This window comes from Leptosomus discolor, chromosome 1 (assembly GCF_034619465.1).
Source record: "Leptosomus discolor isolate bLepDis1 chromosome 1, bLepDis1.hap2, whole genome shotgun sequence".
In the NCBI taxonomy this organism is placed as follows: Eukaryota; Metazoa; Chordata; class Aves; order Leptosomiformes; family Leptosomidae; genus Leptosomus; species Leptosomus discolor.
Genome location: NC_141391.1, coordinates 163,640,256 through 163,658,814, shown reverse-complemented (window position 1 = coordinate 163,658,814; position 18,559 = coordinate 163,640,256). Strand labels below are relative to the sequence as shown.

General features: G+C 44.6%; 1 protein-coding gene across 1 annotated transcript; it reads left to right on the top strand.

The window, feature by feature from the left end:
* The first annotated feature begins 100 nt into the window (after positions 1–100).
* DESI1 (desumoylating isopeptidase 1) lies at positions 101–17,532 on the top strand. Its single transcript, XM_086479920.1, has 6 exons — positions 101–380; positions 10,534–10,555; positions 11,513–11,582; positions 12,224–12,333; positions 13,135–13,257; positions 14,363–17,532. The coding sequence occupies exons 1-6, from the start codon at positions 101–103 to the stop codon at positions 14,454–14,456; spliced, it is 699 nt and encodes a 232-aa protein (XP_086336046.1). The 3' UTR covers positions 14,457–17,532.
* The last annotated feature ends 1,027 nt before the right edge of the window (positions 17,533–18,559 follow it).

Genomic DNA, 18,559 nt, shown 5'->3' with positions numbered 1-18,559 from the left:
CTAGCTCCGCCCCCGCGGCGACTCCCGCCCTAGGCCGGAACCTCCGCGCTGCATAACGGCGCAGTGACGGGGCAGCCCGGCCGGTAGCCGGCTGGCGCGCATGCGCAGAGGCAGCGTCGCCCCTTCCGTTCCGTCTGTCACCTCACGGTTGGTGCCGCCGCCGCACCCGGTGAGCGGCGGTGTGACCGGGACCGCCCTTTCCCTTTCCCCGCCGCTTCCCGGCGCCCGGCCGCGCGGCAGGTGTCTGCGAGGGCTACGGGTGCCGCCCGGCGGCCGCGCCCGCACCCCCATGGAGGAGCCGCTGGCCCTGCACCCCGTGAAGCTCTATGTGTACGACCTGTCCAAGGGCATGGCCCGGCGCCTCAGCCCCCTCATGCTGGGTAAGAGCACGGGGGGGGGCACCGGCACCGGCCCGCCTCCGCGCGGGGCCCGGCCCGGCCCACCCCTCCCCTCCCGCCGCCGCCTCCCGGGGGCTCCTCTTCCCCCACCGACCTCCGCGGCCCGTCCGCGCCGCCCTGGGAAACGGGGCCGAAATCAGCCCCGGGGGTGGCTTTCCCTCGCCCGGTGTTGCTCTGCCGAGGGAGCGGCCCCGCCGGGGAAGGGCTCCCTGAGGGCGCGGGCCGCGGCGGTGGCCGGTGGCCGAAGCGCGACTCGCGAGTGCGCGGCCTGGCGTGGGGCCCCGACGCGTGGGGACGAAGTGGGTTTAGCTGCAGCGTCCTTGTCTCTGTTGTCAGCAGGACGGGCTTGGAATGTAAGGCAGCTCCAGGTGAACAGGGTCCAGGCTCTTTTCCCCCCGTCTGTCCTGTGCCGCTTCGTTGGCATTACTTACTAATGAAAAGCATTGCTTAGCCCCTGCAGCGAGGGAAAGCTCAGTTCCAGACACCCCGACCTCTGTGATGCCCTGGCAGGAAGGCCGAACTGGAAGCAAGCCCGCTGCTGTTCGCAAGGTTATTGAATTCAAACGGCTCCATGTTGTGGTGAGGCTGGACTGGGCTAGGCGTCACACGGCTTGCGATGTGCAGCTAGCCACCTTCTCCCAGGGAGTTTGTGAAAGTTTGTTACGTGCCTCATCAAGAATGCGTGCGTTTCCAACTCAACCTTGGACTGGGGATACGAAGGAGACTTAGGTTTTGCTTGAAGTTTTGGAAGTGTGAATTAGGAACGCAACGAGAGTGGTTTATACCTGTTACGTGTAGACTCTGGCCTGTGTCAGACCAGCAGTCTGTGTGAGATGAGACTTCTCAACAGGCTCAGTGTGTGAACAGATGGCTCTGTGTAATCTTGTTTTACAGTTTGTTGGCATTCACTTCGCTCATCTGTCCTACGAGGAGATTCTGTGCTTTCCTGCAAGCTTAAAATGAAAGTCCAAATAATTCTTAGCCTGAGGTTTCATGCACATCAATGATAGGCTTGCGAAGTTGAGGAAAAAAATATTGTAGAGATCATATGTGATATACTCTGTTAGCCAGACAGCAGTAGCAACTTTGGGAGATGTGAGTTTCCTCTGGATAATCTCACAGGATAACCTCGAGGCTTTTTTGTGTGGTCAGAGTTGCTTCTGTTGTAACCCTCAGGGAAGTAACTTTTCACCTGTTAGTTCATAATAGCCATGTTTTATCTTGTGCTAAGCGTTACAAATCTTAAGATTACATGTGTGCATCATTTACCTGTGTTTGAGGTGAGCAGGTTTTAACCAGCGTTATTTTAAAGTGTTGGTCCAAGCAGAGACTTGTACAGAAATAGGTTGTCAGTATATGTATCTCCATGCCAATCTTCACATAGATCAAGTGGAGGCTTTTTAGCTCTCTTCTTACCCACAAAGTCAATCTTGGGTTCTTGTACCTTTCTGAATTTCCACATAAAAACACTTAGCATATTACTTCATTTTTTGTGCTTTTTATGCTATCCAAACCACAACTTCAAAACTTTGTGCTTGCGATACAGTTGGATGCTAAATTTCTAGGAGTCTGACTAATGAAAATGAAAACTTAAAAATCTGATTTTGTGTCTCGGTAGTGTGGGAAGTGTCGCTCGCTGGTGACTTCCTGGTAACTAGCTGAGTTCAGACGTGTGCATGGAACAGGGCCAGCTAGGCCTGTGTAGTCACAGTGACAATGCAGACTGCAGGATATTTGGGTTTATGTGGGTCCGGCGACTGGATTGTCCGCCAAACAAATCAGTGTCTCCCTTTTTTCCTTCAAGTTAAGTATCTTCTATGCATTTGCACTTGGCTCTGTCATACCTCCAGATTATTTTAGAAACCTCCCCAAGAGCAAAGTGATGGAGAGAATACTCCTCTTCCTCATGTACACACGTGTTGGTTTTTTTTCCAGAAGAACAGCAAAAACTGTTGCTACTTCTCTGTTCATCAACTTTCAGACGGTCAATAGCTATTTTTCCCTTTTTTTTTGTCAGTGATGTTCATAAACTGTACATCATTGGAGAAAGTCATAGAAATTGAAGAGGAAAGGATTTCTTAGATGATTTAGTGCTATACATGTGTCATCTCTACTTATGGTATTCTTTCCATTGGTGCCAAGTTTGACTGAAACAATGCTTTTGCTTCAAGTGATAATTCTGTAGCATCCCCTATGTTGAACTACATGTGTTTTAGAGAGAAGACACATACACAATAATTGATGGTGCTAGAATCACTTCCTACAGTGCTCGAAAACAGAAGCTGAGATGCCGCTGCCAGAGGGGGATGAATCCCTTCTTATGGGGCTGACCACTGTGAGAGCATCACCATGTGGTGTCTTCAGTTGTGCTAATAGAATCTAGAGGTATTATGGATTATGTCAGTACAACATTCAGGGATCAGCCCTTGCTACTGAACGTTATCCTGGCTTTTTCAGTATCTGTTCTCTCCCTTGGCGTTGAATGATGAACCTGGAAGGCAGAACTATACAGCACTGTACCTAGCAGGCTTAAGAGTGACTTAGTCATGCCCCTTGGGCACATCTTCACTTTTCTTGGCAACTCTTTTTCTACCCAGACTACTTTTGTCGTTCTTAATTTTCTGTGAGTTTCCTGTAATTCTTCTGTGAATATTTCTATTTTAAAGTATGCATGACCAAGTATTGCAGTTCAATTGCCTTTGATATCAGAAGAAGCGTGTTTAATTTTTGTGTGCTGTTGCTCTACGTGCAAGTCTTCTCTAGAGGTACTGTTCCCGGCTCTCTCCCCTGATCTCAGTCTGTTACACCACATTTGTCTGTCCAGCTACATGATCTAATAATAATAAATGTTAACCTGAATGCAGTGAGATTTCTGTTTTCAAGACAGAAAACATAAGCCACCTGATTCTGTGGAGCGTAGAGAGGAACTATTTCTGTTTTCAGCTTGCAGTGCTGATTTTGAAGTAGATGTCCGAAGGCAGAGCAATCTTTAAGGAAGATTAAAATCCTATTGCATGGTGGGCTTAAAGAAAATTGTCTTGCAGCTTTCAAAGTTCTCCAGTCCTGTAACTGAGGTTATTGTTCATGTGACTCACAGAATGGGCAGGAGCTTAGTTTACCACAGCAGCTTTGGCTCAGTGTGGTATAAATTAATGGTGAGTTGACTGGGAGTATGTATCGGTTGAAATTTTTAAGTAGTGCATTCAGCTGTAGGGAGTTAACAGCTCAGAAGGAATTGGAGCAAAAATTAACTGCTAAAAGGAGGTGCCTTCTACTTTGTTCCTTTTTTCCAGACTCAGCACATTACTCTGCCTCTCCTCCACCTATTCTGAAGAGTTTTGAATTGCTCCAGTGTGAGATTCCATCAGCTTTGCTCCAGAGCATTTGCTAGGGATTTTATGAAAAGCAAGTGCATTACCCTCCCCCAATCTAGCCTACTTCTTGGTCTGTCTAGGCACCCCAAGGAGAGGGGAACTGAAGCAGGCTCCTCCCTCTGTTAGTTTTTTTTGCTTCAGTTGAGCACCCTGGGTAGCAGGTGCTTGGCTAATTAGGATAATTTTCAGTTCACAAACGGCTGGAATCTTAATGGATTGGCCTAAGAAAATTGCAACCATACGCAAAGCAATGCACTGCTAGAAATACTCACACTGATTGACCAAATTACATTGCTTCCAGTTCCACAGAAGACCAATTCGCCACTTTGGGGGGGGTCTTTTAGGGTCTTCTGGGGCTGGCATAGCCATTGCAGAGCATAGACATGTTAAAAATACTGAGCTTTCTATTATGTCTTTACTTTATGGTTGAGGAACGGGTGTTGCTCTTGGGCTGAGGGTTGGATGGCCTAAGCTCTGAATGAGGTAAACTAAGTGCACGTCTCCTTATATAAGTCCTTCCTGTCCCAGAACTCTTCTACCCTTCAGTCTAATAATTTGGATTGATATACAAGTGCCACTTTCATTTAGTATTTAAAATGCACAGGAATAAACTGCATCGCGTGGCCCTCAAGATTAGCAAATTAACTGTGCCAGTAAAGTAGACTGGCATCTAATCTCCCTTCTGCTTGGCCTTCCAGATAAATCCAAGCATGGAAGTAATCCCGTTTGACTGTGTTCTAAAATTACACAGGCTTGCTTGCTTCTTTCAAAATACCCTCGTGTCCTAACAATGACAGTCTCCTGAATCAGTTGTACAACAAACAAATCTAACTACCATTCTCCATGTTCCTGTGACTAACCTGATGGTCCTGGAATTGTATAATGCATTTGAATGTTGTGTTTTTCTCATAGGTTTCTGGCTTATGTAAGCACCATGAAAGTACTTGAGCTATGAACATTATAAAGCAAAATAACTGCAAATAAAAACAACTTGTTTATTTGCCAGATGATATTCTGCCTCGTTCAAACAACTTGAATCTTTGAATTTGTCATGCTTAAGCACACAGATCTATGCTGAATTGGCATTCCCTTCTGAGGTCTAGTGAGTATTTTCAGGAAAGATCCATATAAGCACCTCAGCAAGTTTTAAAAAAAAAAAAAGTCTTAAAGATCAGGTATGTGATCAGGTTTCCAAAGACTGACAAACTATCACCCTAAACTCTCACAGATATAACACAGTAACTTTCATGTCCATGTTCATGGTCTGTGACAAATGCCACAAGCATTAGCTAATAATGAAAGCAGATTGAATTAAGATGAATTTGCTTCACACTTACTTCAGGCTGAGCTTGCACACAGGCAATTATTGTGGGACAGCTGATACCTGGTAACTTGACCATGTGCACTAATTATTGTATGATTAAGTCTGTACATCTAAATTTGCAACACCCTTTCCTGCTCAACTGCCTTCTGTCCCTTGGAATATTTAAACTCTGGGCATTTTGCTGTTTCTGTTTTACGGTGAACAGTAGATGCCCAAAAGAGTATCATCCCATCAGGACATTCCTGTTCTGCATTGCATGCATGTGCATCATTTGGATTAGCTTTGCTGTAGGTGTTGAGTGGAGGCTAATGTCTGCAATTTAAAGGCTTTTGCAGGTCGAATGGAAATTATTGGGGAATCAGACTTTTTATATAGTTATAGACAGCCTCAGGTTATGAGTAAATGTATTGCTTTCGGTGGCAGTACCAGTGTATAGTTCTGCCCACGTTGCGATGTGCCACGGGAGTTTGAAATGTTGTGGCAAGGAGTGCAAGAGCATGAAACGCGATGATCTCTGCCAGTGTCCCAGATGGTGTTTGCAATCCCTTCTAGATCACTCAATTGACTACAGGATGTAAGCTCTGTTGCACTGTAGCATTACCTGAGGATCCTCCCTGGCAAGCTTGACATTCTGTTTTTTAAGCTGGACAGCACTGCCAGAAGCAGCTTTTTTGGAAAGTGTCACTGCAAGGCCTGGATACAACTCGTGCCTTAGCACTGCTACAGCAATGCTGTGCTCATGCTGTCACTTGGGCAGCTGGCTGTGGAAACAGTGCAGTGCCAATCCTTGCTTGATCGTACTGTTGGGGCTGGTATGTGTTTCAGGCCTTCAGAGGCTGCGAGCAACGTCTTTTGTATGTAGCGGACACTGTCTAGCAGAAGGCAAGATGTAACTCCTTGGTGCCGGCTGCCCCGATTGCTTTATGTGAGCTTGTCAGGAGTGGCAGTGGTTGTGAGCTGTCACCTGTTCTGTGCAATGTCTGCGTCTGAGAGAAGGGCAAGAGGCGGCATAGAGGAGGATCACCAACAGAGGCAAAACTTCAGGAGGAAGATGATGGTGTCCATGAAGGTCTGTACAGAACCTCTTACATGATGCAACAGACAAACAACATTGAGATTCTTGCTGAGCAGCAGGAAAGGGAGCTGCCCAAGTTCCTCAGAAGCTGGTGGCCGTTGACCTGTTCCTCTGTCAGTCAGTTTGGAGTTGAGATGACAACAGCTAGCTGTGCAGCATGGGAAACTACAGCAGCACACCAAAAGTTCTTGGTCTTGGATGTCTGTGGGTGATATGTATGTAGCCAACAATGTCAGATTTCTTAAGCACAGCGTTCCCCACCAGTGTTGTCATTGGAGAGGCTTGCACTGCCTCTGACCAAGCATAGTCCACCAGTGGCAGAAAGGGGTTTTATTTTGTCTGCAGCAAGTTGGAGAGCTACCATGGATGCATTATTGTCATCAGAGCTGCAGATCTGGCATGTGTTTTCCACAATGCCAGCCTGGTTAATGTCTTACAGGAGCCAAGTGAAAATAGCAGGTCAGCAGCTTCATTAAGACCATCGAACCAGTGGTTGGCACAAACTGACCTAGCTGAGCAGCCTCAGACAGACCTGCCTTGTGAAGATAAGCAGCTTCACGTGCCAAGAGTTGTTCTGTTATTGCCCTAGCAGTTGCTGCCTAATGTTGGCTACAAATTTTGTGTGTAACAGCCAGAGAGGAGCCCCCTAGGGTTGGACTGCAGTCCAATGCAAAGTCCCTTTCCTGAATTCAGTTTGGGTTTTGTTCATGCAATCAGAGAATTACATTGGTAGATCTGGTGAGAGCAGATTCTTCAGGGTCCTGGGCAGCTGAGTTCTGAGTATCTCCAAGGACAGAAATCCCACATGCTTTCTGGACCCCTGCCTCAGTGTTTGACCACCTTCATTGTAATCTTTTTTTTCTCCTTTTACTGAATTGGGAATTTCCCATTTTCAAACTAGCACCTGTTGCCTTTCACTGTGCACCTCTGAGTAGAACAAGGCTCCCTTTACTCCATACCCATCAGATAGTTGTAGACAGCAATAAGGACTCTTGGCCTTCTCTTCTTGAGGCTGAACAGACCAGTTCTTTCAGCTACTCTTCAGTACAGCAAGTGCTCCAGCCCAGTATGTCAGTGTCTTTTGTACTGGGGGCATCTGAACGTGGACACGGCACTCCAGATCTGGTCTCACAAGTGTTGAATGGGGGAGAGAGTCACCTCCCTTGAGCTGCTGGCTGCAGTCTTGCTAGAGTAGCCCAATGTGTGGTAGCCTTTGCTGCAATGATCTTTTCAAGTGGGTGTTGTAATTGCATAGGCAGATTCCTGGCAGCATCTGTACACAGAATCTAGGTGCGAAGTGGCAACTTTGTGGAAAGCCTTTCATTGTTGTTTGCTGGAATTGTGTGTGAAAGTAAATATTAAGATGTTGGTTTTTGATTTAGCGTGCAAAAGTGCAGATACAATTCTAGTATGTGCTGCCTTTGAAACTGTTTCTCTGCTCTGAAGGATAAAGTTCGAGTTTCTAGTGGAAAGCAGTGATTTATTGTAAACAAATGTGTAATAATTTATTAAAAGATATGCAGAACGCTAACCATGCAAAGCCAAGTGGTAGAACCTATCGTAGGCCAGCTGCTAAAGTTAGGGCAGTGCACTATGCCCTACCTCGCGCGTTGCTGGTGAGCCTGCAGTGTCGTTGGTTTCTGGCAGCTCTAGAGCACAAGACGATGGGGAACACGGCTCAGAGGATCGAGGACCACAATAGCATGGGTCATGCTAAAGGGGCAACAAAGGCTCCTGAGGTGTTGCAACACACTGCTCTGCTTCTGTCATCGTTGCTACTATCTTTTGGCCTTCCTCCTATGCCATGCCTACGTTTCTGTGCAACGGGTTGACAGTGAATATGCTTGCTGCCTGGCTGTGATCCATGGTAGTGACAGATCAGTCCACCTACTTCAAAGCTGTGTGTGCTCGCTTTGACTGGTGTCTCTTTTGTCACAACAGCATTTTCCCTGCCTCCAGTCTTATATGACCCTTGTCCGAAGCAGGTATCTACCCCTGTGCCTGTTTTGCTTCAGACTTGAGCAGAAAAAACACGGTAGTGCTTGTTTATTCCTTATTTGGACACATAAATACCCTTTTCTCAGAACTCTTGAAGGATTATCCTCATCAGTTTTGTTCTTCTGTTTTACCCAGTCCTGATGATGACAGAAAGTTGGTTTTGCCCAAGTGAAAGAACTCGTAAAGCACTGCTGCTGCTTCAAAGTAGTGTATTCACTCCTGGCACTCACAGACCAAAGCACCCCTGACAGAGGAGTAGGAAAGAGTAAATACCCCCAAGACCCTCTGCCTATAGAAAGGGAAGGGCAATGCCTCTGCCTCCCTGTAGGTCACTGATGCCGTGGCACTGCTCTAAGTACAGACAGTTGGAGAACGTCTTACCATAGGACAAGTGGAACTGGGACAATGTACCCCATCACTGTTGCTGCACCAGGCATCTTAGAAGAAGCTGGACACTGATAGCAGAAGAGTGACCCCTAAAGTTTCATCAGAGAAGCCAGCATGCTGGAGGCTGAGGGGTGAAATACTGCTCTGTCAAACTACCGTTTAGCTTTAGGCCCCTGGTACAGTAACTGGGGCCCAGTGTGTAACGTTCTGCCTCCTCTTTGGGAATGCAGCTGAGCCAAGGTTCATTTTTACCAAGCTTTTTTTTCTTAATGAGTGGACTAATTTATCGTTATTCTGAGCATCTGATTCCAGCCTTTGAAAAGCAGTCACAGTGCACTTTCAGCATCATAAGCTGTGGGAATACAAGCAGGGTGGCTAGTGGAATAGTTGCTAGGGATAGGCAAGGCTGACACTGCAGTGAGGGATGCAACCAAATCCTGAGTTAAGATCAGGTAAGACAGTGGTCCTCAAGATAGCAAAGAAAAGCCTGAATGTTGTAAGTATTTGAATAAAACATTAAAACAAAGACCACAGCTCTGAGGCTGCATTTAAAGGAAGAGGATAATATCTAGACATAATGGCTGAGAATTCAGGAAACAAGAAGGTCTGTGGCCAGCTTTGGGAGGCCTGAGGCTAGTGTGATGCAGACAGATGGTCTCCAAACCAGAGCAAAGCCTGTTGGCCAAAAGTTAATCCATCAGTGCTTTCTGAACAAATTTTTACTAGAACAGAGCCTCTTGTATTCAGGTGGCTTTTAATCACGTCTACAGTGGGTTTTATCTAGCACTGGGAAACCTGCAGATGACTTTGGCAGATCCTCACATTCTGGTATCTAAAAGTTGAACAGTAACAACAAAACACCTTGGAAGAGGTGCTGCTTAGATATAAAAGATAGTGGTGTGGGAAGTGGTCTGCTGGGGGAGAGCACTTATACATGGAAGCTGACTAAAAGGGTCAGGACCCTGCTGCAAGCAAGCAAAAGCTACAGCAGAGGAGCACTCAGTTTACTGTTTGGGTTCAGGAGAATACCAAATGTTGTTATGCACACAGCTTTTCTGTTCTAAATCCACTTTTCTGGGTGTTGTTCACCTTGTTTGGCAAAGTAAAGTTGTAGCACACCTGTCATAGCATGCTGTTGCTGCCTACAAGTTTACAAAGGGATATGATACCAGGGACCAAGCCTTTAGGTTATGATAGATAAAATAATTGAGCTTAGATCAGTAAAAGCTAGTGACCCTTTGAAGAGAGGTTTGATCTTGAGATCCTAGCATGAACACAGAGAGGTTTAGGTCTCCCACTTCTGGGGAACTGGAAAAGCATTTCAGAAGGCGTTTTTTCCCTAAGACACAATATTATCAGTTTAGTAGTGCCTGAAGCAGGTCTTTGCTGCTGTGTTCTACAAAACACACAATTTTATGACTTGTATAAATTTCAACCCTGCACTTCTGCCCCCCAACTCCCACTTAAACTGTTAATTTTCAAAGGCAGGGGGAGGGAGAGAAAGGAGGAGACCATGGAATGATTATAGAGACTATCACCACAGGTCATATATATGTTCAAGTCAGATCTCTCTCATCAGTTACTGAAAAAGAAAACTGAATACTCTGTGCTGGCTAACTGCCTGCAGATGTGGAATCAGTGTAAAATTCAACTCTTCTGATCCTGACTGAAGACTCAAATTTTAGGAAAAGGTTTCTTTTCTTAGACTGTAGACAAAAGCCCAAGGAAGATAAGCACTGGCAGGATAGGATGGCATTGCCGCCTCTGCATGCGGGAGGAAAAAAGAGCAGCAGCCGTGTGGATGGAATAGATCATTTGAAAGAACGACATTCTGTTTCTTTAGAATCAACTCTGGGATTAAATCTTTGGTATTACTGTCATGGTGAAATAATAAGCATGGTTCCGAAGTGACTGACAGAAAATAGGCTGAAATCTAGAAAATATGTTGCTAATAACTCTTCTTTTCTCTGCATACAGGGAAGCAGCTGGATGGCATCTGGTAAGTGACTAGATTTAAATTGCATAATGTGTGTTAAACACTGTGTGGTGGTGGAAGTATTTTCAATATGAGATTATGTATGCTTCAGATCTTAAGAACATTTTGGAGCTGAGGAGAGACCAAGACACTTTCTGTTCCTTAATGCAGATTGGCCATAAGATGATGTACAGTCAGGTGCTGGTTAAACGTGTCCATTCAAAGCTCAGTGGACCCTGTAAAAAAAAAAAAAATGTTGGTAGTAGTTGTTGCATTTTAGTGCACTTGTACACTTTTTCAAGGGTAGGATGTTGTCCTTGTCCCAAGCACTTTGTCTTCTAATTGCAGGCATGACTAAACATGAGAGTAAAAGAGTAGGTGGGAAGAAGGTATTACAGAATCAGGCCTTCTGACACATAAGAGTGGTGGCTACATTTGGTTACAAAACACCCACAATTTGCTGTAACTCGTATTAAAAAAAAAAAAAAAAATTACAAAAAAAAGGGCAAAAAACCCCCAAACCTTTGTCTGTCCATTTTCCTCTCTGTTGATCCATCTCCAGTGGTTGTCTGACCTTCTTCTCAGTCAGTGTCTATCAGACATGCCCATCTGTCAGTGTGGTAGCTGGGCTAGCTCTGGTCTCTATCTCTGTGACTTCACCCCTCAACCCTTTAGCTGAAAGAGGCTGCTGGAGATCTCGTGCTAGTGTGGAAGTCCCTCTCTTCCTATGTTCCTTCATGCTTGGGCACCTAGCTAAGCCAGTTCTTTCCCAGCCACTTACAGAGTTATCGTGGGCTTGATAATCATTGCTTCCATATCCATTCATGTCCCAGCGGAGCCTGTTCTTACTCACAGAAACACATTGACCTTTTCTTTCAGTTAATCACTTCATGATGTCCTCGAGCATGTAAATTTACCAGTGATTTCCGTGCTAGGTGAAATATTTCCTTTGTTTCACCTGGTTTTTGTTCTCTGTCTCAGGCACACCTCCATAATAGTCCATAAGGATGAGTTCTTCTATGGCAGTGGAGGAATCTCCAGCTGCGCACCTGTAAGTTAAACTTAATTTTCTGATAAGATGATTTTGCGGTAGGGTTACCTGATCAGAATTGCTTGTGTCATAGACTTTTAGAAGAGGCTTCCAAATTCAGCCAGATGTGGCTATTTGCCATGGTTGCCTAAGGCATCTGAGGAAAAGGGAGCACTGACAGTGGGTTTAAGCCCCACTAAATGCAGGTTGGGAGTTGCTTCTGCTGGTAGAGTCTATCTATCCAAGACACCTGCAGCTGCATTGCCACAGTGACGCCTTGTCTAATTTTGTGTCGATCCGTTTTACACGCAGATTTGGCAACTCAAGACATCCTTTTTAAAATTAAAAAGAAAAAAATCATGATGCTTTGTCAGACCTTTCCATTCTTAGAGAGGCAAAACTGATGGGCCATTCTTCTAAAGCAGAATTTTGCCTTAGCTTAGAGGTTTCAGCACAAAGAGCCAAGTATACAAGTTGCATGTTATTCCTCATTCTCTGAGCACAGAACGGGGGGGGGGGCAGTAGGGCTTTTTGCTTGACAGACATACCAGAAGTTCCTCCTCTTGTGCCTGGACAAGCCACGATATCTCTATTCACTAGAGTCCTCAAGAAGAATTCAGTCTGTCCATTTAACATTGTCTTCTGGCTGTTAATTTTTACAGGGAGGGACACTTCTTGGCCCCCCAGACTCAGTTGTTGACCTGGGGAACACTGAAGTCACAGAAGAAATTTTTCTGGAATATCTCTCCTCTTTGGGGGAATCTATGTTCCGGTAAGTAGCAGCTTGTATTATAAAATCCATATAACAAAAAAAGCCTTGAGGGGGAAGGGGTGCAGAATGGAGGAAGGTGTTAAGAAACCAATCCTGCTTGCGCAGCTTTGTCTGCTTAGTGTACTACTTGGTACTCCAAATACGAGAGCGGACCTAATGCACCGATACACAAGGAGCTACCAGTTAGGCAATCCTCTGGTGTGCCAGCCCTGAGCTAGGCTGGGAAAGCATTCTGCCAGGAAGTCTTTCATAGTGTTTTCTGTAAAATGGAGTAAGGCCTGAAATGCCTTTGAGGGAATTGCCAGGGAAAGTGAAGGCACTGTATGAAATATTTCAGTAAATAGTGTTTTGCCCCATGAGTCACAGGTAAAGCGTTGTAGTAAAGCTGCCAACTTTCAGATGAGTAAAAGCAAGGTCTTGACTGTTAAGAGACTAATCTGCTTCTCACAAGAATAGGAAACAGTAGTGTTTGGTGTTCTGGCTATATTTAAATGTCAATCATTCCTGTGATTTCTCCTTGTTCCATCTCTGGTTTTAATTGAAGAAACCTGACCTCACTTATCCTCCAAAAAAAACATTGTATAAAGTCAGTGATGCAGAGAGATGTCATTTCCCACCCTGATTCAACTGAATTTGAAGGTGAATTGATGTCTGCATTTTACCTATTTGCCTTAGAATTTTTTGTGGGGAAAAAAGGGCTGGTGTAAGGAGGTGTTCCTCATTAGGGGTCTGAGTTTTTCTGCTTGTTAAACTTCTGGCTAAGTCTGTCTTTTTGTGTTTCAATTCCTTTCCTGTGCACAGAGGAGAGTCTTATAACCTTTTTGAACATAACTGCAACACCTTCAGTAATGAAGTGGCACAGTTCCTGACAGGAAGAAAAATCCCTTCCTACATTACTGACCTTCCAGCTGAAGTTCTTGCCACGTGAGTAGGCATGCCGCTTCTCTCTTTAGCGTATTGCTTCATGCTAACGCTTAAACATTTAACAGAGCCAGCAGTACCAGTTTCTGCTGGCTTTCTCTGAGAACCAGCGAAAGACAAGTGCTGACTGGCACTGGCATTATTAACGAGACAAAAGAAGGTTAAACTTAAACTAGTTATTTTGTGATGGTCTCTTATATGAGACCAGACAAGCACAGAAGGCTTCAGAAAATGGTGCAAGTGTTTTTGTCTTAGGAAACCAGGATCTGTTAAAGGTCACTTCTCTTACTCTAAGCACGGTAATTGCAGTGGAGGTGTCAGCTTTGCTTGTGAAGCGGCAGGGGAGATGTAATTTTAAAATTTAACGCTGCAGTTTGAAAGCTAGGACTAGATTAAAAAAAAAAAAGAAAAAAAGGAAATGAGAATTCCTGCCTGGTAGTTCAGAGCAACTTTTTTTTTTTTTTAAACTCTCAGCTAGTGGGGATCCCAGTGGGATGATTCGTGTTCCATCATTTAGGTCTTATTTCTTGTAGCAATGATATACCACATTATTTGGGAGACGCGTCCTCTACCCTGGGCTCTTATTGCTTCAGATCTCTCAAAATCAGATAAAGTCTGTAACAGAGTGAGTCATGTTGAAAGATAAGCCAGGTGCTACAGATTGCAACAGAAATTATTCGGTGAGTGTTGAACCATTGTCTTACAAGGGAGCTAGAGGCTATTGTTCTACCAGTCTTTAATATTGATGTGGTACTTAATGGAGCACTGCAGTTGCATAACAGGGATTTCATTCGCACGCTTAAGTAGAGTGAATTACTAAAAGCTAGTTTCGAACACAGTATTACCACATTAGCAGTCTGGGCATGCTAGGACTCAGGACTAGCTTATGTAAAATCATGTTTAAGATTCTCAGTTATTGAACAGTAAGCTCTCTTTAATAGGTTAAATTAGTTTGCTTTAGTTTGTAGTGAAAGTCTGTTCTTCAAATTTGCTTCTACAGTGTTGGTTTGCTTGCAGCCTAGGAAGTGAGTGCACTTTGGTGGTAGTAAATGGGAAAAGCTGTTCATCAAGTAAGCTATTTGAGATGTTCATTTCTTTACCTTCTCAGACCTTTTGGACAAGCTTTAAGGCCCCTCCTGGACTCCATCCAGATCCAGCCACTCGGAGGAAATACCTTCAGCAGACATAATGGACAGAGCTAACAGGAGTGACCCAGTGTGCCCAGTCTCACCAGGCCTCTTCCTTTTTAAACATGATTCTACAAGATTTCTATTTTATAATTTCCCATCAGGATTAACTCTACAGAAGTTACAAGACAAGTTTTAAAATTTCCTAGGGAGAGGATTTATCAGGGTGCATGTAAGATGATGCTACCAAAAAGATTGCCATAATTTCTAATAGTATTATACTAATTTATAAAGGCTGTCTTGTCCGAGTAGGCTGACACTTTCTAAGTAACTCCTGTGCTGGTAAGTGGGAATTCATTCCATGAGCATTCAAGGTCCCATTACACAATTTGGAGTAAATAAGGAGATGTCCTAGCCATCCCTTGCAGGCCTGCATCTCTTTCTCCTGTCACTGCCTATATTATGGGGTTATTTGCTGAAGTCTGTAGCAAAAAGACAAAGGAAGTATTGGTAGCCTAGGACGTGAAGGTGTCCCGGGATTAGTCTTCTGCATATTTCATTGACGTTATGTTATTTGCTCAGGGGAAAAGCTGAACTCATCTGATGAGAATATTTGCAGTGGCACAGCTGTGTGGGAAAGGTGATCAAGCTGAACTGTGTGTCAGAGTTTCAACTCGAAAGTTGAAAATTTCAATGGGATGAGTTGTGTGTGGGAGGGAGGCTGGAACTGAAGGTTACCAAGAGCCTTGTAATGCTACATCCAAGAGTTATGGGAAAGAACCAGCCGAAAGAACAGAATCTCATAAGCAGAAGTGGTGGAAACAAAAGTAAAATGAAGTTAACTATTTCCTTTTCTCGCATGTAAGCTTATCAGCAGATAGACAGAACCTTGTTAACTATTTACCTTTGCATAAGAGCTGTTGCGTTTTGGTTTTTTTCCTTACCAAGCCAGAGTTACAGTACGGTAAGGCAGGAGTAGCATGGCAACTGCATGATAATATAAGGTGGACCAATTCTGCCTTCAGTATCTAGTTGCAGACACAGTAGGAGTCCCAACTTTCTTTGATATTGCTGTCCTTTCGAAAGCAGTCAAGCACATCACAGAAGGTGCTCTGCCTAAGTGTGAGAGAAATAGGTGGTAAGTCTCCCCAAATGTAAAGAAAAAGAGGAAGTGTAAAATTAAGCTTTTCTATGGAACAAGTGAGTATATTGGGATACCTGCAGAAGCAGTCCTGTCCTTAGATTGACATTAGATTGTATCAATACTACATCTTCTAGTTTAAGATTCTTACAGCTTTGCAATTATTTGCAGTGGAAAAAGATCAGGGGAATGAAAGGATAGGCACACTGATTTCTTTTCATGCGTGTATATACGCTATTTTCCCGAACGATTTTTTTTTTTAGCATTTATATTTAGGAGGGAACACAAGAAAGACATTGGACAAACCCCAAAACATTGCTGATGCTCCATAAATGTGGATTACACATCCCAGATGCTGCTGAAAAAGCATCTATGCAAATGTATAGCCCTTTGTCCAGTGCTTTGTTGTGAAAAGTATTGCTGCCAAGTTCAGTCCTGCATCTCAAACTTCCTGCACTGGAAACTTCCTGCATGCCTAAAGGAGGTGGTTTTCCTCTGCTGGGCTCTTTCTGCCAGAATAATACAGTTTGATAAGTTTCTCACACAGTTACTCAGTGTGGATTGTAATGGCTCGTATTTCTGAGGGGATGGAATGGAGGAAAAGTGCAGTTTAGGCACTCTGTCGAATACTGTGTTGCCCTGCACCTTGTGGAGTCACTACACAAGTGGGTATAGGGTACTGTCAATCCATTTTGCAGTTTTGAGTGTACCTGCTTTCAGTGCACAGCACTGGCCCTTGCAGCCCAGACTTTTTTTTTTTTTTTTCCTTGTCATTCTCTACTTGTGCCATCAACTTCTTAAGCATTTCATTTGAGGGACTGGGCTTGGAGACAACTGTAGCAGTACAGATTGGATTATACAAAAGGCTTCAATCTTTCCCCATCAAAATGTCCTGTTTGCAGAAAGCATGCTATAATAAATCATTTATGAATGCCTTTTAGTGCTTCCGGAGGAAGGATTGGTAAGTGTTGTTTTCTGCTAAGCTGTAGCTTAGTTTTCCTGTTTAGTATGTACATCCTCTCCAGTCTTTTCCCATACCTATTGTGCAAGAAGTAACCAGTCTCTCATCTTAATAGACATCTGACTGTGCCACAGAATGCTGTAGCATGTTGGAGATCTCAGAGCTTTCCCAGTTGAACAGGTGTACTCAAGCTGATACAGTGCAGCCCAACGTCTAGGTGTGCTAGTTGGGTACCTGCAGGCAGCGCAGCTGTGGTTGCTTGTCTTTCAGCAAACTGTCACTTCAGGCGCCGCTGCCTGCGGTGGAAGCACTGGTGCCAAGGTTTCTGCCCCACTCTCTTGCACAATGAGGCTATCTGCTCTATGTCCACCACTTCAGAGGTCCTGAGCCTGGTTTCTGCTTGGCTGCCTACTTCAGGACTTCTTACATCCTCTCAGGAGGCAGGAAAGAAAAGGAAGCTGTTCACCCCATGCATTTTTCAATCTGCCTTTTCCCCTCCTGAGCAGCCCCTTTGCAGAGATAGTGCTGCTACTTTAAGGTCACTGCGTAAAATTTCTCTCGGCCATACGCTGTTTGCAATAGCCAAGGAGCTCTTCTTAGAGGGGCTCCTGGGCTCAGGATCTATTCTGTGTTTCATGGCAAAAGAACCGTAGGAGGGAATCCCATTTGCTTGGTCTTACTGGGTAACAAGATCCCTGTACCTTGTAGGCCTCTTAGGAATCCCATTTTCTCCAAAGATGGTAACGTGTAAATTGCAGGACTGCCCCAAACATTCCACCCAGCCATACTTACTCATAGGAATATAGACTAGACCGAGAAGTTTATGTAAGTACATATAGATGACGAACTTCAGCCAGCTGATTGACAAAGGGGCAGGGAAACGGAACTCCTGAAAGGGAGCAGAACCCTTTTGCCCACACTTACTATTCTGTCTTGCATTGCTGGAGTTCCCCTGTGCCATTTTAAAAATGTTGATAACGTCTTTAGGCAGAAAGTGATGTTTTGATTTATTGTGGTTTTTTCTATTACAATAAAAAGAAATACAGCAAGTTTTCTTGTTTGAATGTGTGTATCTACACAGTTGCCCAACAAATGCACCTGACCAGAAGCTGTCTTCTTCACTCTGGCCCCAGCTGGAAGGTGCAAGATGAGAAACTGTCTGAGCAGCTTGTGCCAGGTACTGCTGCTGGAAGTAGCGGCGGCTTCTGCCCTTTGCTAGAACTGGTCACAGGGAGTATTCTTATTGAAGTTTGGGAAAATTTTCCTCCTGTAAGCTCTGTGGTATCTTACCAAGGCAACTCTCCTGAGGCTTGATACAGCTTGGATGAGGCGAATGGAGGCCAGACTGTAGATGTTCTGTCAGCACGGGTTTTGTGCAGCCCTTGCTCATCCAAGTGTGCAAGAATGAAATATCTAATGTCTACTGTTGAAGAAGAGGCCCAAGAGAGCTTAAACAGTGGAAAAGGCTCTAAGCTTTTCCTGATTGTCTTGATACTACCACTTTCAAAAGGAAAAAAGCAGCTTTAAGAAGTAGTCTGAGTTCTTCTAGAGCTGTGGAGGGGATGTCTGTGAGGATTACATAGCACTGCCCATCATGCCTCTGACAGTGGGCTCTAAAGGAGCAGGGGAAATAGCTGGCTCTGGGGAAGAAATTAATTCTGCTTGGTTCAGCCTTCTGAATGCTTATCAATGGCATCCAAGTGGCATCCACACAGTTCACTGTATAACAGTCTATATCAGTGTAATACAGGAGAGGGCTTGTAACAGAAGGGGGCTTGAACAAAAATTCATGGTTGTGGTTATTTTGGGCTGTGTTATTCAGATGTGGTGCTGGTTTGCTATCAAGTACCAGTACTAGCTCCATGTAAAATACCTGGGAACACGTATAAAGGGAAAACCTGAAGCTTAATGGCAGCCCTAGACGGAGTGTAAGCCAGCGCTCACAGCCACTTACCTTCTAAACTTCAAACAAAATATTTGCCCTTGCTACTAGTAACAGAGATTTTATTCATGACGACAGCTGCTGCCTGTCTGAGCAGCAATCAAGGGAACATACCAAGAGAGGTTTAAGAGCAA

Coding starts and splice junctions, on each gene's coding strand:
- DESI1 (XM_086479920.1), top strand. CDS start 101: ATGCGCAGAGGCAGCGTCGCCCCTTCCGTTCCGTCTGTCACCTCACGG. Junction 11,583..12,223: donor GAATCTCCAGCTGCGCACCT/GTAAGTTAAACT, acceptor TAATTTTTACAG/GGAGGGACACTTCTTGGCCC. Junction 12,334..13,134: donor TTGGGGGAATCTATGTTCCG/GTAAGTAGCAGC, acceptor TCCTGTGCACAG/AGGAGAGTCTTATAACCTTT.